Raw genomic sequence first — 25,608 nt, forward strand, 5'->3', positions numbered from 1 at the left:
CTCCTTCCCCCCTGCAGCACCCTGGGGCCTCAGCGATGGTGTCAGATAATCAGGACCCAGGCAGGTGGTGCTGTGTGGCCCTCCCAGCCCAGCCCAGCGCTGCCCCGGGGGCTCATGAGCCACTGCATGCACGCTGAGCTATTGGACACCTAAGAAAAGCCCAAGATGGGAACAGAGGGGAATGTTCGAGGCCCAGGGCGGAGGACGGGAGCCAGGCCGTGGGGCTGCCTGGGAGGTTTTTAGGATATGAAGTTCTTTCAAAAAGTTTGCTGAAGGATAAGCTTGTTTTGACCCCTCCCCCCCCCCGAAAAAAAAAACAAAAACAAAAAATGTTGAAATCCATGCATAGTCTTTCTGGAACACACATTTTTCCATGAACTTTGTGAAGAGTCCTCATATGCATGGATTTCAACTTTTTTTGCACCAAAATAGACTTATCTTGTATTCTTTTATTTTTAAAGAGGTACTTATTTATTTGAACGGCAGAGCAATAGAGAAGGAGGGAGAAGCAGAGAGAGATCTTCCATCTGCAGGTGTACTCCCCTAATGGCCACACCAGCCAGGTATGGGCCAGGCTAAAGCCAGAAGTCAGGAACTCCATCCTGGTCTTCCCTGTGGGCAGGGGTCCAAGTCCTTGGAGCATCTTCCACTGCCTTCCTGGACCCATTAGCAGGGAGCAGGATCAGAAGCAGAGCAGCCGGGACTCTAACCAGGGCTCCAGTATGGGATGCTGGCATTACAAGTGGCAGTTTAACCTGCTGTGCTACAATGCTGGCCCCCAACTTACAACTGCTGCAACGGTCAGAGCTGGGTCAAGCCAATGCCAGGAGCCTGATATTCCATCTAGGTCTCCCGTATTGGTGGCAGGGCCCCAAGTACTTGTGCCATCTCCCACTGCTTTTTCAGGTACTTTAGCAGGGAGATGGATTGGGTGCAGAGCAGCTGGGACTCACAGGATACTGGCAACAAGCAGCTGCTTAACCTGCTGTGTCATAACGCTGGCCCCAAACTAACCTTTGGTTTCCATTTTCCATGAATTGTTTTAAGTCTCTTTATGTGCACGTGCGTGCTTTTTGCATTCCGTGCAAATGGTGCCAGAGGAGCGGCGGTGAAGCAGTCACTTCTTCCGTGGCCCAGATGGAAAAGCCCCCATCGTTTCGGCCTGCCACTTTTCTTCCACCCCCTCCAGGAGCAGCCTAAAGGGAGCCTCCAGCCCCTGCCTCTAGCCAAGCCCAGCTGTTGGCACCGGCATCTTGAAAGGCCCCGTGCCCTGGTGCTCCCCTGGGAGCCACCCAAAATACTCCTCCGCACAGGGAGACACCAAACTGGGGAGATGGAGCCTGGCCACCACCACGTGCCTGAGTTTCCTTCTGGGTCAGCCCTCCAGAAATCCCTCATCCGGGACACACGGCACAGAGGGAAGGCTGAGCACGTGGCCTACTGAGGCCACGTGGATTATGGATTCTAGGGTGGCATTTTCCTGTCATCACATAACCCACTTCCAGGGCTGGCAATGGGGACGGATTTATCCCAGAGCGTCCCAGGCCCCTTCCTCTGAAGCTGCCGCCTGGGTCACACGATGCTGTGGGGTGATCACCGTGTAGAAGACGGGCAGGGGAAAGGGGAGGGTGCCAGGCCTCGGGTTTGAGGCTGGCTGGGTCAGCACCGCTGCCTGTCGTGGGGTTTGACAGCAGAAGGTGCATCTGTGTAGGCTGAGGGGTGGACTGGCACAGACCCTCTGTGGGTGTGTCACTGGGGCCTCCCTGGGGCCTGGCCCTAGGTTGGCTCTCTTCCCCTCCCTGGAAAGTCCGCCCACCCGCCCACACGTGCGTGCACATACGCGCTCAGCGCCCCAAAAGCCCTGGCAGACGCTGCTGCCCTGCGAGTGGAATCTTACTGCGTTTTGCCCACTCCATTCTCTCCAGCTCGTTTGTGAAGCAGGCGAGGGGTATCATTACCGCTCTCTTACTTGTTAAGTTGCCCGAGCAGGAAGAAAAACAAACAAGAAAGTTTTTCCTCCTCCAAGAGTCTAATTACTTGGTTGGTGAGTCCCGACCCATATACGTTTCCAAAGAGAGAGATACTCGATGCCTGCTACAGAAATGGCCCTGGACGGCTTTGAGAGACCCTCTGCCTACCGGCCTGGCGCTGCAGCCACGCAGGACTGCGGCCGACCCTCCCCACCGGTGGCTTAGGAAAGCCTGTGTCCTGGGGTGGTCTTTGCAGAAGTCCCCCAGTCTAGCCTTCATTTCTCTGCACCTCGTTCTTGCCTCTGGTCTCCAGAAGTGCCACACTCTCTTGTGCCTCCCTGCCTTTGTCACTTCTGTCCCTCTGCCAGGCGTGCCCCTCCCTCTGCGTTACCTGCCTTGTTCCTTGCCTTGCCTGCTCCCCGCCCCCGACTAATCCCTCCTCCTCTGAGCCAGCCGTGCACCTGTCCTTGCTTTGCTTTTTGCCCAGCGCTTTCGTGTCTACTTCTTTCCCCAGCTCCTCTGCCTCCTCAGATCATTGCATTCCCTGAGGCCAAGGGCTCCACTGGTCTCCTTTTTATCCTTCGCACTTGGCTGGCTAGTTCCTTCACACAGTGGGTGCACAGGAGTAGGCCCTGAGGACAGAACACTCGCCCTCCAGATTAGCAGAGGCTCAAGCCTGCGCTAACGTGAGCCTAGCCCGGCTTCCAAGTTCTTGATTCAGATGCTGCCCTCATCGTTGTCGAATTCAGCGTTTGACCACATTTGCATTCTTGTCACCGCCAGCTCATCTCGGGCCGCGTTTTTCCACTTCCCTCCTCGTCATGCACTGCTTGGTCGGGTTTTGTTTTGGAGTCTCACCACTCACTTGTTTGTTCATTCATTCACTCATTGAGCGTCCTCCATGCCAACGTCTCCCGTGGGCGCTGGGCGCACACAGAGGTGACCAACACAGATAATAGCCACTGCCCCTGTGGGATTTACATCCTAATGAGGAGTGAGAGACTAGAAGCAATAAGTCAGCAAAGGGGAGAACGTAGCCAGGGCGGGCGATGCAGATGCTGCTTGTGACACCCACATCTCGCATTGGAGTGCCTGGGTTCAAGTCCTGACACCACTTCCAGTTCCAGCTTCCTGCTAATGCATACCCTGGGTGGCCATGGGTAATGGCTATAGTACTTGGGTCTGTGTTGTCCACATGGGAGACCCAGATTGACTTCCAGGCTCCTGACTTTGGCCTGGCTCTGTCCCAGCTGTTGCAGGCATTAGGAATCAATCTCTCTCTCTCTCTCTCTCTCTCTCTCTCTCTCTCTGCATTTCAAATAATTTTTGAAGATTTATTTATTTGAAAGGCAGGTTTACAGGGAGGGAGAGAGACAGAGAGATCTTCCATCAGCCAGTTCACTTCCTACATGGCCACAAAGGCTAAAGCTGGTCCAGGATGAAACCAGCAGCCCGGTACTCCATCTGGGTCTCCCACATGGTCCCACAGGGTCCTAAGCACTCTGGCCATCTTCTCTGCTTTCCCAGGCACATTAGCAGGGAGCTGGATTAGAAGTGGAGCAGCTGGGACTTGAACCGGCAGCCATGTGGGATGCTTGTGTCACAAGCAGCGGCTTAACCCACTGCCGGGTTAACAACACCAACCTCTCAAATACTTTCAAAAAAAGATACATTAAAAAAAAATAAGATAATATGTATGGCAAAAGGCTATGGAGTGGACCTTTTGATGAAGGAACCAGACATCCATTGCAGAAGAGCACGTGGAATGGGTAAAGAGTCGCAGCCCTCTTTGGAAGCTACATTCCACATTGTTTTTTATTTTCCTCCTCTCCTGGTTGTGAAGGCACCCTGAGTCGTGCAGTGTCTCCTCTTAGTTGATGTCATCGGATTATCGTTCACATTTGTTTAATTGGCCAAGGGAGGCTGGTGCCTGTAAGTCACACTTGCTGAGAGGGTGGTCCCAGGCTGCAGAGGGGAGCACGTGCACCCCTGGCAGGGACGGAGGTCGGGGGCGCACCTGGATGCTGCAGCAGGCGTGGTGACGAGGCCATCCCAGGCTCACACCTCGTGGCAGAGGGCCCTGCAGTGCTGAGGCCGGCATCTTCTGAGTTGCACAGTTTGGGAACGTTTGGTTCTGGACTCTTCATGCTGCTTAGCCATGGGCAGCTGAGCCCCCTGGTTGCTGGCCACTGTGGATGGTCAAGGGCCTGGTCATCCTTGGACCCTTCTACTTCAGTGCAGCCAGACCTTGAAGACAGAATAAGGGAAGGCCCCAGGGCCAGCGCTGTGGTGTAACAGGTAAAGCTGCCATCTGCAGTGCCGGCATCCCATATGGGTGCTGGTTCAAGTCCGGGCTGCTCCACTTCTAATCCAGCTCCCTGCTGATGAGCCTGGGAAAGCAGCAGAAGATGGCTCAAGTCCTTGGACCCCTACACCCATGTGGGAGACACAGAAGAGGTTCCTGGCTCCTGGCTTCTGATTAGCCCAGCTCCGGCTGTTGCAGCTATTTAGAGAGTAAACCAGCGGATGGAAGATTCTCTCTCTCTCCCCCGCCCCGTGTGTGTGTGTGTGTGTGTGTGTGTGTGTGTAACTCTGCCTTTCAAATAAATAAGTCTTTTTTTAAAAAAAAATGAGAAGGCCCCCAGGCTCTGGAAGCTCCAGCAAGCATCTGAAAACAGCCGACTGCTTTGTTCCTCCAGATAACACCTATGGGGGTGCCAGCAAATGCCAAAACAGTGGCCTTGGGCAGGGGTTTGTCCTGGGAGCAGTGCGTCCTGTCCTCCCCTCCCTGCCCTAACTCCCTGTCCTGCTGTGGCCTTGCAGATGAAGAAATGTACTTGTGGTACCCATCGCTGCAGGAGGTCATGGAGGTGTTCTACAGTCTGGGAGCCTACTGCCCTGCACTGTACCCGCTGGGGCCCTGCCAACACGGTGACCGGTGAGTACCTCCCCTCCTCCCCTGGGGTCCAACACTCACTTCCCAGATTCGGGCTCCAGCCCACGTGGCAGGGAGCCACAGAACAGCCACGCACGCCTGGGAATGCACATGTCGCACCGTGATTGGCGTGTGAGCATCCATGCTCACAGTCTTGGGACCGGCAGGAAGATGCAGGGGTGGGTGTGCCTTGCCAGTCCATCTGACAGCCTCTGTTTCTACCACTCAGAGCCCTGCTGCCCCCTCCTCCCTGGCAGAGTGCAGATTTCTCAGCCTGGTTAGCATCCTCCCGGACATGCTGTAGTACCCGTGGTCTCTCCTCAAGCCCATCACCTAACACCAGCTCGCGAGCCACAGAGCTGCGTTTGCCACATAATTTCTACGATGCTCAGTTATGCACTTGGTGAGCGCTTCCTGAGTGCCCGAGCTGGGTCCGGCCGTGGTGGAGAACAGCGGTGTAGTTCACCCATGTGCTGTCCCTGCCCGCAGGGGACAGAGCCATGCAGTGCTGGTATGCAAGTCACTATTGTCAGGTGCACAGCGACTAGGTCTCGGTCATAAACGTGTTAGATAGCATCATCTTGTTCTACAAATTACAGCACATCCAAGCTCTTTGGATTGAGATATAACTGAAGGTTTAGAGACCTGGACGGGCGGTTACGGAGGCCCCCCTCCCCACCCCCCGACATCTTTCCCTTGCCCTGTGCAGGAAGAGCCCGGCACTTCCCTGAGAACCTGTTCCACGACTGTGTTTAGTAATTGTCTGCCAAACCAAACCGCACCGGCTCTGCTATAAATACCCCCACATGTGCCAGCCTGCCGCCTCCTGCAGCTCGGGCTCCAGCTCTGGTGCAATAGGCCACTTGCCTCTGCCTACCCCTGAGCTTTGGCCACACCACCATCGCTGATGAATGGAGGAAGAGCTAGGCTTTTCAGAAAAACAAATGCATGTCGGGGAAGGGAGGAGGAGGACGGGGCGGCAGGGTAGGGTGGGAGCTGGCAATTAAAAGAGGAGTGGGATGTAGAGGAGCCGCTTCTGACTGCTCCTCAGAGCACTTGTGCCCACCTGGGAAGTGGGAGGTGGCACGGGGGCCTGTTACCCCCCCGGACTACACTCCGCTCTGCAGAATCCCCCTCTCCCTCCCTTCCCAGTTCTCCCCAAGATGTGACTGCTTCCTGCCCTTCAAGCAGCAAATATGCTGTCTCTGGAGGCAGCAGGGAGCAGTGGGCCCTTTAACCAGCAAGTGCTGGGGCACACAAACTCTAGCATGCAGACTTCAGCTCTGCCAGGCGCAGTTAAACCCTGTGTGGGAGGAGCAGAGCCCCGCTGTCCTCGGGCAGGGCCCGAGAGCTGCCAGCGCCACATGGCTGCATTGCCAGACAGGCCCTCTTCCCTTGGACCCTTCTGAAGGGGGGGATCCAGCTGACGGCTGCAAGGGCTGTTCCTCTACTGGAAGAGCAGGCTGGAGACCCCGTGGGTGGGTGACGGAAGAAAAGCCCGAGACGGTTCCTTGGGCTGCCCACTGGCTACTGCTGCACTTAGGGAAACCCTGGGCATCGTGAGGTTGGAGGACGACTCCTCCAGAGGATTCAGGAAGGTTCTGGCATCTCCTCCCCCAGGGGCGGATGTCTTTCCTGGCTGTATGGGCAGGCCTCCTTTTCTTTTTTTTTTTTTTTTTTTTTTTTTTGGACAGGTAGAGTTATAAACAGTGAGAGAGACAGAGGGAAAGGTGTTCCTTCCATTGGTTCACTCCCAAAATGGCCAATATGGCCGGCGCTGCACTGATCTGAAGCCAGGAGCCAGGTGCTTCTCCTGGTCTCCCATGCGGGTGCAGGGCCCAAGCACTTGGGCCATCCTCCATTGCACTCCCGGGCCACAGCAGAGAGCTGGCCTGGAAGAGGAGCAACCAGGACTAGAACCCAGCCCCATATGGGATGCCGGCGCCGCAGGCGGAGGATTAAAGTGAGCCACGGTACCGGCCCAGGCCTCCTGTTCTTGACCACACTTAGAGGCTTGTCCCTAGCCAGTTGACTCCACGGCAGGCAAATATCTTTTCTGCTGTCTTCAGGGATGCGCCAGTCTAGGGCTCGTATGGAGGGATGGAGGGGGCACCCTCAGTTTCCTCATCATGGCCAAGGCTGGAAACCAGGGGTTGAGAAACCTCTATGCATGGCTTCACAACTTGGCTGTCTCTTCTCTTATTCCAAAAAAGATCCTGCTTTACCCTGTTGTTCCTAATCTCAGATTTCATTAAAATTCACCACCATCTCTCACTGGAAAGGGGCTTCAAGATTTCCTAAAGGCACCATCCTAAATGCAGCCAGACCAAGGGGACCATCCGGAGTCCCCCCGAAATGAAAACAGAGAGGCTCCTTGCCCAGTGCTGAGGCTGGGGATGAAAGGGCAGGGGAGGAGGGACCAAGGTGTGAGCCTGAATGGAGAGCAGCAGAGAGAACGTCAGTACCCTTGGAGGGGGCGTGTGCCCACTCCACGATACAGATCAGCTTTGTCAGGGGCTCCAGTCTTACCAGGCAGCACAGGGCCGAGTCTTGGTAGCCGTGGCTGCTCCCTGATCACAAAGCCCAGCTGAAGAGTTCTGCTCAGAAATCCAGCCTTGGGGGCCGGCGCCAGTGACAAAGCAGGTAAAGCCGCTGCCGGTGGCACCCGCATCCCATATGGGCGCCGGTTCTAGTCCCAACCATTCCCCATTCCACTTCTGATCCAGCTCTCTGGTATGGCCTGGGAAAGCAGTAGAAAATGGCCCAAGCCCTTGGCTCCCTGCACCTGCCTGGGAGACCCAGAAGGAACTCCTGGCTCCTGGTTTCCGGATCGGCTCAGTTACGGCCATTGCAGCTATCTGGGGAGTGAACCAGTAGATGGAAGATACCTCTCTCTCTCTCTCCCTCTCCAACTCTGCCTTCCAAGTAAAAAAAAAAAAAGAAAAGAAAAGAAAAGAAGAGGCAACCCTGTGCACAAGCCAAGCAGATAAATTAATGACAATTAATACATTGAAAGGGCACCCTGCAGGGGCCAGTGGTGTGGCGTGGCATAGTGGGTAAAGCTGGCATCCCAAATGGGTGCTGATTTGTGTCCTGGCTGCCCCATTTCCAATCCAGCATCTCTACTAATGGCCTGGGGAAAGCACTGGAAGATGGTCCAAGTGTTTGGATCCCTGCCACCCACATAGGAGACCCGGATGAAGCTTCTGTCTTCAGCCTGGCCCAGCGCTGGCCGTTGTAGCCATCTGGGTTTGTGAACCAGCAGATGGAAGATCTCTCTATGTCTCTGTGTCTCCCCCCAAACCCCCATCTCTTTATCTCATTCTCTCTCTATATATATAACTCTGCCTTTCAAATAAATATATAAACCTTTAAAAACAAAGAAATGGCACCCATGAAGCATGGGGACAGATGGTGATTGGCCATCCTCAGACAGTGTAATTGGAACCAGTAAAATTTGCCTCTCTCTCCTTCCATTGATGGAGCGTTGGTTCTCTTTGTTGACTTTGCTGCTGTATAGAGCTGAGATGACAGGTGTGGTTTGGTTGAGTGGCACAGGCCTAAGGGAAAGTACCCTGTTTGGTGCCAGCATACAGCCAGCATGGCGGGGCACCTGGCCACTGGGTGCCTTCAGAGGGCTCTCAGCTATAGGGTGGCATCTTCCCCCCAAGAATGTGGGAGCACCGTACAGATAGAAAGTTGATTCTTTTGTTCAACTCGAGGAAAACAAATACAGAAACCTAGGTACAGGGCAGTGATGTGCAAGTGATCGTAAGATGAGTGACTCAGTAAGTGTTGCTGAGACCCCAGTCTGCAGACTGGGAACCCTGTCCCAAGAAGCTGGGACTGGAGACGGGGGCTCGCTCTTAACCTGCTAAGTCCAGGAGGGGAGCAGGGGTTGACAGGCTGTGAATTCCCGTGCTCCTCTCACGGGATGTGAGAGTGGTGGAGTCCCGGAGGCTGGCTGGTGCTGTGTCTCAGGATAGCAGTCACAGACACCAGTTGCTCAGGCACATGATTCCTGAGAAGGACAAGGCATAGAGGACCCCCATTTTGTTGCCTGTTTCCCTGCTGTCCCCAGGGGGACGTGGGCCAGGGGATTTCAGCAGCTCCCTGGGCGGCCGCCTGCCCCCTCCACCCAGGAAGGCTGGCTCTCCCAGCAGGCACACTTCCCCTCCCCAACCTGGAGAAGACGCATCACCAGCTCACACTTCCTGCATTCCTCCTCCCTCTGGCAGCACTGAACTGTCTGGAAGCCCATGTCTCTTCAGCAGATGCGCTAAGTCAACTCGGCAGCAACTCCACCCTTTGGGAAATCGGGAAAACATGCCCACCCATGCTGGTGAAGCCGGTGCAGGCTCACAGGCTGGTATGAGCCAGACCTCCCCCAGATGCGCAAAGGCCAGCCTCACCCATTCTCTGGCCTAATAAATGCCAGAAAAATCAAAATCTGAAAGAAGGGCTGAGCCAGCACCATCCTCCTGCTGCCTCTTGCTTGCCACCACCTTAGGTTTGTTAGCTGCAGCTTCCCTGGTGCCAGGAGACAACATTCTCCCCCTTCCCCTCTGAGAAGCAGCACAATTGAAGAACAGAGGCTTCCCCCTGGAGCAGCAGGAGCAGCCCTGTGCATGGCCGTGGCCTGGGCGGCTGCACCCGAGCCTATCATTGTCGACGGTGTGGTTGTCATCATCAGTGTTTTCATTTACTGAGAGCCTCTGTGATCGGGAACTCTAGACTAGTTCCTAAGAGTAGAGAAGCAGATGAGACAGCAAAGGGGAGCCTTGCCAGAAACCCACTTCACGTATGTGAAGTCAGCAAGTTGAATTTAACCAGAGAGAGGACCATTCAGGGTGGGTGATCCAGCTCAGTCTTCTGGCCGGTGAGCGTGTGCCAAAAACTGCAGCAATGGAGCTGTGACTGCCGTCCGCTCCTTCCCTCCCTTGACTGCTCATCCTGTCGCCCCAAGTCTGAGAGCTTTAAAGAGATTTCTTCACATGTTCCCGGCCTCCAGCTTCAGCCGGTGCCTCGCCAGACTGAATCCATCACTTGGGAAATTTGCCTTTCTGCACTTGTCAGTAGACAACCCATTAGCCCCAGCTCGCACCCACCCTGGAGGGGGTTTTCAAGAGGGTTTTGGATGCTAATTTTTGCCTTACTGACTGGCTTTAGAAACTCGCCGCACGGGACATACTTCTCAGCACGCAGAGGGATAGACACCATCATTACACACACAGAGAGAGAACTCTTTGGAGGAAGACCATTTGGGGAGCTTGGAGGTGTGACTCTTTGGTGTCCAAGTCCCGGAAAACTGAGGCTGGAGACTGCACCTAAATGGCAGCGTGTGGGAGCCATTTCCCAGGATACTTCCCCTCCCCTATTAATGCCCACCTCCTGGAGCCAGTGTGCAGTGCTCCACCTGCAGTGCTGGCGTCCCATATGGGCACCGGTTCAAGTCCCAGCTGCTCTACTTCCAATCCAGCTCCCTGCTAATGCTCCCAGGAAAGCACCAGAAGATGGCCCAAGTCCTTGGGCCCCTGCACCCACATGAAAGACCTGGAAGAAGCTCCTGGCTTCAGCCTGGCCCAGCCCACAGCTGTTGTGGCTAGTTGTGGCTAGTGAACCAGCGAATGGAAGCTCTCTCTATGTATCCCCCCACCCCACCATAACTCTGCCTTCCAGTTAAATAAAGTAAATCTTTAGAAAAAAAATTTCCCATCTCCTGGGGCCACACCCTTGTGTAGCCCCCTCCCACCTGAAGTCAGGCTAGCCTGTGTAACCAATAGAAGTCAGCAGAGGTGATGGGCTGGAACATCCGAGATTAGGCCATGAAATGCTGCAGCTCTGCCTCGGTCTCCCTGCTGTGTGGTCTCAGTTCTCTAGCTCTGGGAAGCCAGCTGCCATCCATATCCAGAGCCGTTTAGAAAGGCCCATATGCCGAGGAACTGGGGCCTGGCACTGAATGCCCATGTGAGTGAGCTCAGAGGCAAGTCTCCCAGTCCAACCAGGCCTGAGATTGACTGTAGCCCTGTCCAGTAGTTCAGAGACAATTCCCAAAATACCCTAGGCCAGACCCACTCAGCTAAGCTGTCTCTAGATTTTTTTTTTTTGAAGATTTATTTATTTTAAAGGCAAAATGACAAAGAGAGGGAGAAAGAGAGAACTCTTTCATCTGTTGGATCACTCCCCAAATAGCTGCATCAGCCATGGTTGGACAGGCCAAAGCCAGGAGCCAGGGATTCCATCCCAGTCTCCCACGTGGGTGGCAGAGCCACCTTCTGCTACTTTCCCAGGCACGTTAGCAAGAAACTGAATCAAGCAGAGTGACCAGGACTTGAGTCAGCACTCCAGTGTGGGGTGCTAGCATTGTAGGTGGCAGCAACACAGGCCCCTGCCTCTGGATTCTTGACCCCTAACAACTGCGTGAGACAATTGACATTGTTTTTAAGCCACTACACTTTGGGGTGCTTTGTGAGACCTTAGTAGGTGGCCAGTGCACAGGTGGGAGTGTCCTCAGCTGAACAGGTTGCTATGAGCCCTGTTCTGGGGCAAGGGAAGGTCTCCCTCTCTCTCTTTGTCCTCCCCTGTGCCTCCTCCTCTTATTTCCTAGTCATCTGTTGTTTTTGCTTTTGTCTGGACCTCAGGGTAACTGAAAATGAGGCCGGCTTGGACTGGCAGGTGGACTCCCCTCAGCAGTCGGCCTTGGACATAAGTCTGAGCTACATCTATAAGGTGAGTCGGGGGCCTTCCGTGCCCCAGAGCAACCTGGGTGCACAGGGCAGACCTGTTCCACAGTCTGATCCAGTGAGTGGCAGGGAGCTGCTGAGCTCAACACCATCACAAGCCCAGCACTGGGCCGAGGCCCTGGCCAGCATACTCCCCAGGCTGCACCTACCACCTCCAGACCCACAAGGGGCCGGACCCACAGACCCTGGCCTCGCTGCTCAATTCTCACACTCTCCGCTCCTACCTGGCACAGCCCAAGGGGCCCACGGTGCCGTCCCTCTCATGCACCTGACTCCCTCTCTCCCACCCCTCCCTAACACGGCCGCGGATAACTCAGTTCTCCCTGTGCTCCCCAGATCCTGACCCTGTGCGCCCTTGCCCGGCCGGGGGCCTACACAGACGGGAACCTCCTTGGCTTGATCGAGCAGCTGTGCCGCACTGGCCTGGACGTGGGGCTGCGCCTGCTGCCCAAGACGGACCTCCAGCAGCTCCTGCTCTTGCTCCTGGAGAACATCCAAGACTGGCCAGGGAAGGTATCATGCAGGCCAGCCCCTAGGGAACAAGGGCACCCCCCAGAGCACCAGGGGGACAGGGCTGGGGTGGGCAGCACTGCGTGGAGGTCATCCGCTGTGTCCCTGGCCTCCTCTGTGGGCAGGTTGTGGGCAGGCCATGGGGTAGGCTGTCGGGCAGGCGTGGTCAGGGGCTTCCTCCACAGCCCACCTGTGTACCCCGTGTAGCTGCAGCAGCTGTGCTGTGCCCTGAGCTGGGTGTCCGACCACCATCACAACCTGCTGGCACTCGTGCAGTTCTTCCTGGAAGTGACCTCCAGGAGCAGGTGGGTGCTTCAGTGTGCCTCCTCTCTCAGACAGTTAGGCCCAGCCCCAGCCCCAGCAAACCTCCGCACTCGGATTTCCAAGCCCCAGAAGGAAGAACTAAAAATACAACTCACTAATGAGTTCTTTACAAATGAAAAAAAATGCCTAATTTTCCTAACATGTTCTTATTAGCAAAACAATTGCCTTGTGCAATTAGCCTCTGCCTGCAGTGCCCCGCCCTCCATTCTTCGGCTCCCCCCACCCAAGCTCTGCGGTGGCTTTCTACTCCGACTTCAGCTGGTCCTGCTCCTCCCGTCCCCTCCCACACCCTCCGTTTATTATTTTCTGCGCGGCATTTATCTCTGCCAGGAGTCGTCTTACTATTTCTTCACCCGTTTATGACTGCCTCGCTCCTCTGAGTCACCTCCACCAGAGGAGGTAACTTGTCGGGGTCACCCCAGGTGCAGAAGAACAGTGCCTGGCACAAGATTGGCACTTTGCAAGTGCTTTTCAAATGGTGGGCAAGGTGAACATACAAACAAACTCAGCCCAGCCGGAGACAAGGCCCATTGGCTGGGCTTGGCTCTCCATCTCCATCTCCATGGCCGCAGGGAGTTCCCATCCCCTCTGCTCTCTGGGCCCAGCCATTTGCTGTTCTCCTAGGAAGATTCCCCTTCCCACCCAAGCCTCCGGCTGTTACCCTGCACTGGGCCCCTGCCACGGGTGGCTGCCTGTAGCAGGCTTAGCGTTTGATCCCACCTCTCACCCCAAGGCCCAACCAGGGAAGTACGCAGTGACTGAGAAAGTCAAGTACAGTCATGCTGCGTCCTCCTATAGGGGCGCTTTAGGCCTTCCTCCCAGAAGGAGGTTTTTGCTCTGGATTCGAAAGAATGAGCTTCTGGCCAAGGCCTGTGGGTGCCTCAGAGGACTCCATCTCCATTCAGCCCGGACACCTGGCTGTTTCCAATTGCTGGCCTCTGCCTCCCTGTATCCCCTCCATTGCCCAAGCTGGAAACTGCAGTCCTAAAGGGTTCTTCCATCCCCACCTCTTTTTTTTTTTTTTTAATTTTTGACAGGTAGAGTGGACAGTGAGAGAGAGAGAGACAGAGAGAAAGGTCTTCCTTTTGCCGTTGGTTCACCCTCCAGTGGCCGCATAGCATTGATCCGAAGCCAGGAGCCAGGTGCTTCTCCTGGTCTCCCATGGGGTGCAGGGCCCAAGCACTTGGGCCATCCTCCACTGCACTCCTGGGCCACAGCAGAGAGCTGGCCTGGAAGAGGGGCAACCGGGACAGAATCCGGTGCCCCGACCGGGACTAGAACCCGGTGTGCTGGTGCCGCAAGGCGGAGGATTAGCCTAGTGAGCCATGGCGCTGGCCCATCCCCGCCTCTTTTACCTTCCAGCCTCAGTCCTGCTCTTTCAGCTTTCTGAACTCTGAATCTTAAATCCGTCCTTAGGTCAGCTCCATTGGCGGGTGCTTTGTCCGGGTCATATGCCATCAGTCGCCTCCTCCCCAACCCCTCCTGCTTCCACTTCACGGCCTCACCTGCTGGGCAGCAGAGGTGTTCTGTTTCTCCCCCTCCCCACCCCGTCTGGTCTGCAGATACTGAGATTACCATGTCTTGCCTCGCTTTGCTCCCCGCTAAGTCCAAACGCCTTAGGCTGACCCCAAGGCCCTGTCATCTGCCTCCATTCCCCATTTACTCCAAGCAGGCCACGTCGTTTGTGGTTACTTTCCTCTCTTCCTCCCCCCCCCCCCCCACACATCCCTGTATCTGTATCCATAGCTATACAGTAAACCTGTTCCCAGTGGAACAGGTCCCCAGATACCTGACGCTCACCCACCATCTCTGTGGGTTGGCCTTGGACATTGATGCGAGGTTTCCATAGGATCAACTTCCTGAAGTGATACTGTGGTCCTAAAACTGCACCTCTAAAAACGTAGCCAGGTTAATATACCCCAGTGGTTATGAGAACGCCTGTTTCTCCACACCGTCATTAACTCGAGTAGCCTTGTTTTGTGTTGTTTTGTAGTTTTAGCTGATCTGGAGGGTGGGAAGTGTCATCCCGTGGTTCTGATTTTCATTCCCCTGGTTGCCAGTGGAATCGAACATCTTTCCCTGTATTTAATGGCCTTTTGTGTTTCCTTACTATAAATTACCTTTTGGTGTTTCTTACCTGTTTTTATATCAGGTAATTTATCTCCTCATTAACTGTATTGATTTACGTTTTGTTTATTATACAAGTATATGCTGCAAACAGTTTTTTCCTAAGGTTGTAAATTGTCCTTTTCAAATCTTTATGTGTGGTATCTTTCACTGAACTGAATTTTTTTAATTGTTCATTTTCATTTTGTTTAAAGGCAGAGAGACAGAAAGAGAGATATAAAGACAGAGCGGGCCAGTGCTGTGGTGTAGCAGCTAAAGCTGCCACCTGCAATTCCACCATCCCCGTCATTTGGAGTCTGGCGGCTCTACTTTCGATCCAGCTCCCTACTAATATGCCTTGGGAAAAGCAATGGAAGATGGCCCTGTTGTTTGGGCCCCTGTGCTCACGTGGGAGACCCAGATGAAGTTCTTGGCTCCTGACCTCAGCCTGGCTCAGCCCTGGCTGATGTAGCCATCTGGGGTATAAACCAGCAGATGGAAGATATCTCTCTCTCTCTAAGTCTGACTTTCAGATAAATAAATAAGTCAAAAAAAAAAAAAAAAAAAAAAAAAGAGATCTTCCATGTGCTAGTTCATTCTCCAAATGTCTGTAACCACTATAGCTGAACCAAGCCAAAGCCAGGAGCTCAAGTTTTTTTTTTAAAGATTTATTTATTTATTTATTTATTTGAAAGGCAGAATTACAGAGAGGCAGAAGTGGTAGGGAGGTCTCCATCCACTGGCTCACTACCCAGATAGCTGTAATGTCTGGAACTGAGCTGATCTGAAGCCAGGAGCCAGGAGCTTCCTCCTGGTGCAGGGGCAGGGGCCCAAGGACTTGGGCCAGTGGAGCCCAAATCTTTTTTTTTTTTTTTTTTTTTTTTTTTTGTGACAGGCAGAGTGGATAGTGTGAGAGAGAGACAGAGAGAAAGGTCTTCCTTTTTTGCCGTTGGTTCACCCTCCAATGGCTGCCACGGCACGCTGCGACTGGCGCACCGCACTGATCCGAAGCCAGGAGCCAGGTGCTTCTCCTGGTCTCCCATGGGGTGCAGGGCCCAAGCACTTGGGCCATCCTCCACTGCCTTCCCGGGCCACAGCAGAGAGCTGGCCTGGAAGAGGGGCAACCGGGACAGAATCTGGCGCCCCGACTGGGACTAGAACCTGATGTGCCGGCGCCGCTAGGTGGAGCCTACTGAGTCGCGGCGCCGGCCGGAGCCCAAATCTTAATCCAGTTCTCCTGCAAGGGTGACAGGGGCTCAAGTACTTGAATCATTACTTGCTGTCTTCCAGAGTGCACCTTAGCAGGAACCTGGACCGGAAGCAGAGGAGTGGGGACTCAAACCTAGGTAGTCCAATACATAGCCAAGTCCAAACACCTTGGGCTGGTCCCAGGTGTCCCACACAGCATCCTAACCTCCATACCAAATGTCCACCCCTGAACTGGATATTTTCAAAACCACTTTCTATAAATTTGAGATTGTAGGACAGGCTTAGATTTGCAGTAGTACAGAGGGTTGACTGGTGTTTTTGTGTAATTGAATCTTCTGTCTTGACTAGGAAGGCCTTCCCTACTCCAAGACCTCAAAAATAGTGTGTTCTCTTTTCTTCCAGTACTTAGATAACTTCATTCCTAATCTTATCTGGAACCCATTTTTTTTAGGTATGAGACAAGGATCTGACTTCATTTTTTCCATTCTTAAAGAGCCAATGGACCCAACACCAGTTTTTCTTGTCTTAATTCATCCTGGGGCAGGCATTGTGGTGCAACAGGTTAAGCCACCACTTGCAACATCTGCATTCCTTATCAGACTGCTGGATCCAGTCTTGGCTCCTCTGCTTCTGACCCATCTTCTTGCTTATGTGTCTGGGAGGTAGCAGAAAATAGCCTGGACACCTGGGTCCCTAAACCCACATGCGGTACCAGGATGGAGTTCTAGGCTCCTGACTCCAGCCTGGTCCAGATCTGGCTGTTGCGGGCATTTGGGGATTGAAGCAGCAGATGGAAGATTCTCTTTCTCTCCATCTCTCTCTGTCACTCTGCCTTTCAAATAAATGAATAAATCTTAAAAAAAAAATCCCACCTTTCCCCAACAGAATTGAAGCCACCTTTCTCAAATTTTAAATGTACAACTTCACTCACTCATCTGCCAGCCACATTTCGGGAATCAGTGTCTTTTGTAGGGTCTCGGTAGCTCCAGGACCCATGGCAAGTGCCCCTCTGCCGCCGAGGAGCAAACACAATGAGCATCCTTCACCTGGCTCCCAGACAGACCTGTCCACCCTGGCCAAGAGCATCAGGGAGGGCAAAGCACTCATCAGGATGAAGGCTGAACACTTAAAAACCGTATTCTGGCCGGCGCCGCGGCTCACTAGGCTAATCCTCCGCCTAGCGGCGCCGGCACACCGGGTTCTAGTCCCGGTTGGGGCACCAGATTCTGTCCCGGTTGCCCCTCTTCCAGGCCAGCTCTCTGCTGTGGCCAGGGAGTGCAGTGGAGGATGGCCCAGGTGCTTGGGCCCTGCACCCCATGGGAGACCAGGAAAAGCACCTGGCTCCTGGCTCCTGCCATCGGATCAGCGCGGTGTGCCGGCCGCAGCGCGCCAGCCATGGTGGCCATTGGAGGGTGAACCAACGGCAAAAGGAAGACCTTTCTCTCTGTCTCTCTCTCTCACTGTCCACTCTGCCTGTCAAAAAAAAAAAAAAAAAAAAAAAGGAACAGAACACGGTTTCTTTTTTTTTTTTTTTTTTTAACAGGCAGAGTGGACAGTGAGAGAGAGAGACAGAGAGAAAGGTCTTCCTTTGCCGTTGGTTCACCCTCCAATGGCCGCCGCGGCCGGCGCACTGCGGCCGGCACACCGCGCTGATCCGATGGCAAGAGCCAGGTACTTCTCCTGGTCTCCCATGGGGTGCAGGGCCCAAGCACTTGGGCCATCCTCCACTGCACTCTCAGGCCACAGCAGAGAGCTGGCCTGGAAGAGGAGCAACCGGGACAGAATCCGGCACCTCAACCGGGACTAGAACCCGGTGTGCCGGCGTCACAAGGCGGAGGATTAGCCTAGTGAGCTGCGGCGCTGGCCTCTGTTCCTTCTTTAGAGAATCATTCAAATGGCCCAAAATTCAAAAGGCACCAGGGAGCAGACATTGAAAATGTGCCGCTACCCCTGCCCCCTGAGCCCCCTAGCCTGCCCCTGGCTTCCGTCTGTGCGTATGTGCGAGTATATGCATGTTTTCCCTGCGAATGCCTCTCACTACAAGGTATGCCTTGGCAGTCGCTCCAGATTGGGTTGTAAAGAGCTTCTAATTCTTTCTTTACAGCCTCCTTGTATTCGGTGCAGGTCTTTAGTTTGCGCCGCACCCCCACACTCCCTGCCGGGCCGATTTGGAAGAGCTTCTGGCTGCCTTGTTCTGCTCTCGCTGGTGGCCGCCCCACTGGGCTCAGTGCCCAGACTGACCCCAGGAAGAAGGGAGAGCAGGTTGTTGTACAAGGGGCTGTTGCACTCTTAGTCTACTCGATTGGTTAAGCACAAAGCAAGAACGCCCACCGACGTCTGTGCTTGCACTCCCTCCCCGCTCGATGATCAAGGCTGCACGAGGTGCGCTGAAGATTCAAGGAACAGTTGAGCTTCACTATGAGACATGAAGGCAAATGCTGGTGCCAACCCCCCGACAGGAGGCCGATGGGAAGAGGAGTTTCTCGGAGGGAAGTCTGCCTCGGGACAGCGGCCCCACTATAGTAGCTCTGGGGAACCACTGGGAGGGGCCTGTGCGACCCCAGCTTCTGTCCAGGGTCTCCAGTGTGCACCCTGAGCAAACGCCTGCTGCCATGTGCAGGAGCCCCGCAAGGGGCAGGGGGAGGCCGCGGGCTGCCCACGCTCCACTGAAGGCCAATGTTCCCCGGCCGGGGGGCCCAGCCTTCTTCACCATCTGCGCCTGTTTATTAAATATCCAGTGCGTGCTGCCCCATGCGGCCTTCAGAGTCGAGGGGGAGGTGAAGCCAGCTTAAGAACACTGCCTAGTCGGATAGGGAAGTAGACAGAGTCTCCCTAACACAGGTCCTAAGACTGGCCGTGACCACAACACTGAGCTTTTTGCCTGACAGGTTGGCATAGATCCGCCAGAACAGTGGTGCCCAGCATTGGCAGGGTGTGAGGGAACAGGCGTGTGCTCCCCTGCTGACCCTGTGCACATCTGCGCCAGCCCTCTGGGGGGCAATTTGGCAAAATCCAGTAAGTGATTTTAAAACACGCAAACCCTTCCATAAACCGTTTAACCTGGAGGAACCAGAGAGTGAGCAAAGATTTATTGATGAGGATGCTTGGCAGAGTGAGGTTTACAATAGTAACACATCAGGAACAACTCAGTGCCCCAACATAAATAAAGTTCCACCCGGACTATGAGCTATTTTATAGCACATAGTAATGACAGCGGCCGGTGTCATGGTGCAGTGGGTTAAGCTGCCGCCTACAGTGCTGGCTTTCCATATGGGCGCTGGTCTGAGTCCCGGCTGCTCCACTTCTGATCCAGCTCCCTGCTAATGTGCCTGGGAAAGCAGCGGGAGATGGCCCAAGTGCTGGGGGCCCTGCAGTCACATGGGAGACAGACTTAGGTGGAGTTTCAGGCTGCTGACTATGACCTGGCCCAGCCTTGACTGTTGCAGCAATTTGGGGAATGAACCAGCAGATGGAAAACCTCTCTCTCTCTCTCTCTCTCTCTCTCTCTCTTTCAATTAAATAAGATATATCTTTAAAAAAATAAAAGTGGGTATTGAGGGGCCGTAGGTTAAGCTACTGCTTGGGACACCCTCATCGCGTATTGGAGTTCCTGTTGGGGTTCTGGCCAGTCCACACTTCCAACTCAGCTCACTGCCAATGCACCTGGGAGGCAGCAGGTGGTGGCCCAAGTACTTCACGTTCCTGCCACCCACATGAGAGATCAGGGTGAAATTCCTGGCTCCTGGCTTTGGCATGCCTTAACCCTGACAGTTCCAGGCATTTAGGGAGTGACCCAGTAGATGCAAGGATCTCTCTCTCCTCCTTTCAGATAAGTAAATAAGTTTTTAAAATGACAGAAGAAAGGGCAAGTTGAGGAAATAATGCCAAATGAAAAAAGGTTGTAAAACCATGTATAAAATATGATGCTTATTTTTTTTTTAAGATTTACTTATTTATTTGACAGGCAGAGTCATACACATACCAGAGTGAGAGAGAAAGAGAGATTTTCCCTCCTCTGGTTCTTTCCCCCAAATGGCTATAATGGCCAGGGCTGGACTAGGCTGAAGCCAGGAGCCCAGAACTCCATCCAGGTGTCCCATGTGGGTGACAGGGGCCCGAGTACTTGGGCCATCTTGGGCTGCCTTCCCAAGCACATAGACAGGGAGCTGGACCAGAAGTGGAACAGCTGAGGCTCAAACATGTGTGCCCATGTGGGCTGCTAGCATTCCAGGCAGTGGCCTAACCCACTGTGCCACAAGGCCAGTCCCGTGATCCCAGTCTTCTGTGGGAGGAAAGGGAGCCGCTGGGTGTGGAGATGAGTGAATGTCAGTGGCACAGGTCTTCTGCAGGCTCATTCCTCTTTCCCACACATAGCACTGGCCTCTGAGTTTCTCTTCTCTCCCAATACAACCTGTCTGTCCACTTAGCCAGAGTCACTTGTGTTTAATAATTGTTTTAAAGCTTTGTTACAGAAAGTCTCAAAATACATACAAAAGTAGAGAGAATAGAATGGGTCCATAACCCCACCGAGCCCACGGGCATCTACTGCAGGCATGGGGATTCCTTTGGCCCGCACCCACCCCCAGCCCCAGCTCCCTGTGAAACCAATCCCAGAGTATCCCCAGTTTGTCTCAGTGGGTAGCCCTCAAAGATAAGGCGCTTGCGGGTTGTTGTGGTCATTCTTTAAACATAACCACATCATTATCACACCTAAACCATTTCACAATAGAACCCGTCACAAGTATTTGACTCACTTCTTTGCTCTAGAATTTGCCAAGATTTTGTCATTTTAGAAGGAAGCTTATAGAGGTGTTTTGTTTTTTTTTTTTTTTTTTTTTTTTTTTAAGATGTATTTAGTTAGTTATTTGAATAGCAGAGTTGCAGGGAGGGAGGGAGGGACAGAGTCTCCCCTGTGGATGCAGGGGCCCAAGTAGTTGGGCATTCTCTGTTGCTTCCCCAGGTGCATTAGCAGGGAGCTGAATCAGAAGTGGAGCAGCCAGGACTCGAACCAGCACCTTTATGGGATGACAGCACCGGAGGCGGTGCCTTTACTTGCTACACTACAGCTCGGGCCCCTAGAGCTTTTTAATAGAACTGTTTGGTCCCCGTTGTGGGGACCCCTGCCCACTGCTCTTTCTGCAGGTGTATCGGGAACGTGCCAGGCACCTGTTCCATGTTGGCAGGAGACTCCCGCTTGCTCATCATGGTGGTCCCTGCCCAAAGTCACTGCCTCGGAGAAGCCCTTGTTTTCCACATCAGCCCCCACCTTGGGGCTCTCCAGGACCTCACTTTTCTTTCTTTAACAGTTTCTACTTATTTGAGAGGCAGAGAGGAAAATCTCCCAACCAAAATGCAATAGCCAGGGCTGAGCCAGGCCAGAGCTGGGAGCCCAGAACTCAATCCAGGTCTCCCACGTGGGGTAACAGGGACCCAACCACTTGAGCCATCGGTGCTGCCTCCCAGGGTGCACATTAGCAGGCAGGTGGGATCAGAAGCAGAGCCAGACTCAAGCCCAGGCACTCTGATAGGGGATGCAGGAGTCCCAAGCAGCACGTTAACTAAGGTGCCGAACACTTGCCCCTCTTGCTTCTTTTCCTCCTGTGTTACCTGCACCTCTCCCATAACAGCGTAAGTGACCTGAGGGTGAGGTCAGCGTCTCCTCCAGGCTGTCCCCCAGCACCTGGAACGGTGACCATAACGTCACAGGTGCCCCGTGCAGAATCAGTGGTAAAGGGCAAAACTGGACTCTCTTCTTCTCTCTGCTGTTGTGATCGAACTGCTCTGGGGCTTGGGGCGTGGTCTGGGGATGTGCCCAGAATTTGGACGGCGCTTCCTGTGTTGGGGGAGGCTGCTGGCCGTGCCTGCCTCTACGCAGAAGCTAGGGACAGATGGCCTTTCTTTCCGCTTCTTGGGAGCTAGAACCACGCTCTACTGCTTGGATGTTCCTGAGGGAAGGAGCCAGGGACGGCAGCCCTCAGCAGACTCGGCCTGGTGGGACTTTTCCCGGGTCACTGCTGCTGCCCAGCATCCGCTGGCCCTGTTCTCTGCCTTCCGAGAATTCTGGAGCTTCCCACTGTCCCCTTAGCGTGTTTTCTGTCCAAAGCAGCCAGCTGAGGACGTTCTGTCTGGCCACCAAGGAGGAACTGGCTGATAAAGTAGAAGTTCAGGCAGCTGTTGGGACGAAGCAGCCTTCGCACTCCGGGGTCACTGCGTGCTGGGGACAAGAGCAGCGAGGTTCGCAAGTGCACCAGAGCTCTCCCCAAAGCCCTCCGGTTTCCTTCCGTCGCCGCGGGACCACAGGGCCCCACCCTCTGCTCTCCCAGCTTGCCGCTGCGTCCAGGCCCTGACCAGTTCCTGGAGCACTTGCTCCACTGTTCACTCCCTTCCTGCTTGGTCTTTAGATCCGCCCACCTTGCAACTGCACGGCCACACGGAGTCCACCCATTGTCCCCACCTTGGCTGCTGGCCTCACTCGGAGTTCCTGGTCGGCCTCCCTGGGCGCACAGCAGATTGCAGACTTCATTACACCTTCGTGGTCGCAGCCTCTGCACTCCCAGCCAATCACATCCCTGCCACCACCACGCTGCAAACCTGACACACTCACAAGTCCCACCTCCTTCCTCTCCACCAAACCGGCCACTCTAGACCCCAGCAATTTTGCCTCTTCCGGAACCTTCTGCAGTCATCTCTCCTTGTTCCCATACTGTTAGCTTTTCATCCTCTGCTGGCTCTTTCTGCACAGCAAATCAACATGCTCGTGTGTCTTCCGCCTTAGAACAATTCTACAGGTCTGTCTCCAGCCACACCTTCCTCCAGCTGGCTCCTGCTGCAGCTCCAAGTTCCTTCACCCCCTCATGCCCCCACCCTCGTTCTCACACCTTGTCTGAATCCTACCCACCCTTGGGCACCTGTGGGATTCTTCAGAGCTCAGAGCATCATAGGGAGTTCTCACGGGAGAAAACAGACATCTGACCCCTCAGAGCGGACAAGGCCAGAACATTCTAGGAGGAGGCAGCCAAGGTCCCATCGTCCTAGGGACCTCCGAAGGGTTGCAAATCAATTAGTGTGAGGCAGGTCAAGGTCACTGTTAAGGTTCCATGGCCGGTGCTGGGAGAAGGACAGTAAGGGGAAAGCAGGTCACAGGCAGGCCACAAGCATGAGGAGTGGCGGCGGCCACGTGGCTCGCTCTGGCGAGTGGGTGGGAGGTGTCCAGTGACTCACAAAGCCTTCATCTGGCACCAAGCGTTCCACTTAAACCTCTCCATCACCAGTGACCTGCTGATGCCCTTCGCTCATGGACGGTCTGTCTCCATCCGTTCTCCTGACTTCTCGCTGTCTCTGTCGGGCCCAGGCCTTGGTCTGCCTCCGAATTCTGCCCCTAGTCCCTCTTCTCTGGTGGCTGGACACAGGTCCACAGGACCATCTGTGCTGGGTGCTGGGTCCTGGGAGCTCCACCCAGACCGCCCTACCTGGAAACCAAGTCATTCCTCGGCTGCCAGGAGCATTCTTCCCCCAGTCGTCACTGTCGCTGTCACCGTACCTGAGGCTGGCTCCCTCCCTTGGGGGCAGCCCGGCTGCCTGTTGCTTGTTGTCCAGGATGTCTCTGAAGGAGCCGGCTAGCCCCAGAGCTCCTGTGAGGTCAGCTAAGGCGTTTGCTGCAACCCAGCTTTCCCGAAACCCAGACCTGCTTCCTCCACTCACCTGCGGGAGCTCACCAGCCGCAGGGTGCTCTCCCTCCCTCTGCCCTCCTGCATAAATTTCCTGCAAGCTGGTCTCCACTTCAGAACCCATTTCCTGGGGAAGCCAGCCTGAGACAGTCTCATGCACACACGTGCCAGTGGCTCCCGAAGCAGTACTGTTGACCAGACTCTTGCTAAGCACTGGATCAGCGTGGGCAAGTGTTTGAGATCTGAGCCTGAGTCCCAGGGACAGGCTGTGTCCTTTGGAGCTTCCTCGTCTCCCACAGCGTTCATCCGTCCCGACTGTCGCCGCCTCAGTTCAGGCTCTTAGTACAGCACCCCTGGGTTTCTGACTGTCTTCTTGCGGCTCTTCCTGGTCTTATCCACCCCGAAGCAGTCAGGCGATGTGACCCCCCCCCTTCAAATGTGTGTCTGGTCCTGTCCTTCTTTTGTCCTCCAGATGAAATGCAAGCCACTCAGTGTGATGCTTGGTGTGCAAGGGCCTTGTGCCTCTTTTTCCAATCCCACCCGTTCCCCTGCTCCCTGCAGGCTCCCATGCACCCACCACATCATAGAACTTTGCAGCCACCCAGACTCACGAGCAGCCCTTCTCTCCAAGCTTCAAATCCGTTCCTCTTCCCATCATCCTCCCAACACAGGCCCTGACTACTGGCCACTGAGCCAGCTCCGGGGCTGTGAGCAGGAAAGACAGGAGCTGTGGCTTTGCTCTCTGGGTCCTTGGGCCTCAGTGAGCATGCTCACCCAGGAGTCAACAAAGCAGAAAGAGATGGGACTTTGCTTTGGTAGCAGATTCTAAGAAGAAAGATGGCTCAAGCGGGCTGGGAGACACATCCTGCACTAAAGCTCAGTATGAATTGCCACTTTCCCGGAGAGGGAACGCAGAGAAGGGATCTGAAGGCCGCGGGGGCTGGGCCCGCAGGGGTTCACCCGTGAGCTCAGGTTTTTGAAAGATGTGGAAGATGGACAGGATACCAGGCCAGACAGACAGACACATGGCATGGACTGGCAGTGGCATTGCTGGGAGATGCCAAGGGCCGTGAGGAGGGGCCTCTGTGTTTTTGTTTTTGTTTTTGTTTTAAGATTTATTTACTTTTTATTTCAAAGGCAGAGTTACAAAGAGAGGGAGACACAGATAGAGGTCTTCCATCTGCTGTTTCATTCCCCAAATGGCCGCATCAGCCCAGCCTGACCCAGACCAAAGCTGGGAGCCCAGAGCTCTTTCTGGGGCTCCCACATGTGTGCAGGGGCCCGAGCACTTGGGCCATCTTCTGCTGCTTTTCCCAGGCCGTTAGCAGGGAGCTAGATTGGAAGTGGAGCAGCTGGGACACCGGTGATTATATGGGATGCCAGTGTCTCAGGCAGCAACTTAACCCACTTCGCCACAGCGCCAGCTCCTGTGTAGTTAATTTTTGAAGGAAGGAGCACAGTTTGAGGCTGACAGTGAGATGTTACATAGTTGAAGAAGGAACAGTGCTACATAATTCCTATTTTGTTTCTAGGGTCTTTGTCATGGAAATTAATCATTCATCTGGAATCAAACATGGGATAATTCAGAAAGCTCATAGAAAATAGCATTAAAAGATCAGTTTATTTTGGTACCAAAAATGTTGAAATCCATGAAGCCTAAGGGAGTGTTGGCGATGGTAGGACAGCACCCCACTGTGCAGACTGAACTTCAGGCCATGGATGTACACTTGGGGTGCCTTTGGAGCAGGGAGGGTCCTGGGAGGTGGGGGTGACCTGCCCCTCGGCGTCCTTCCCCCGGGGCTGGTTTCTGAGTACATACTTAGAAACTGGTTTGTAAGACTCCTAAGAAATCGAACTAGACTAGGCCTATTTCTCTGTTGCCACATGGACCAGACTAGCACTCTGCAGAGGGTTGGGGAGCGCGCTGGGTAGAGCACTCGGTAGAGGCTGTCACCCTGTGCAGGGACAGCATGAAGAAATGCATGCTGAGTGATGGGAGAATCAGCCAGGCTCCTCCTCAAAGGGTGCTGCCGGGCGCCAGAGTCCGCCCCGGGCAGGCCCCCGCGGCCACCCAGGGGCCCGCACTCCCTGACAGGTTGGCCAGGGCACAACCAGCCAGCGTCTTGGATGAGGTCATTAGTGGA

General features: G+C 54.4%; 1 protein-coding gene across 3 annotated transcripts in view; it reads left to right on the forward strand.

The window, feature by feature from the left end:
* FAM178B (family with sequence similarity 178 member B) overlaps positions 1 to 25,608 on the forward strand; it is a 118,591-nt gene that overhangs the window by 64,983 nt on the left and 28,000 nt on the right. For all 3 annotated transcript variants that reach the window (XM_017339843.4, XM_017339829.4, XM_008253681.5), the window contains exons 9-12: positions 4,794 to 4,908; positions 11,547 to 11,634; positions 11,985 to 12,161; positions 12,366 to 12,463. In XM_017339843.4, coding sequence (XP_017195332.4) covers positions 4,794 to 4,908; positions 11,547 to 11,634; positions 11,985 to 12,161; positions 12,366 to 12,463 — 478 coding nt within the window. The remainder of the gene's footprint in view (positions 1 to 4,793; positions 4,909 to 11,546; positions 11,635 to 11,984; positions 12,162 to 12,365; positions 12,464 to 25,608) is intronic.

Source organism: Oryctolagus cuniculus, chromosome 2 (assembly GCF_051225735.1).
Source record: "Oryctolagus cuniculus isolate XC-2025 breed Fujian yellow rabbit chromosome 2, ASM5122573v1, whole genome shotgun sequence".
In the NCBI taxonomy this organism is placed as follows: domain Eukaryota; kingdom Metazoa; phylum Chordata; class Mammalia; order Lagomorpha; family Leporidae; genus Oryctolagus; species Oryctolagus cuniculus.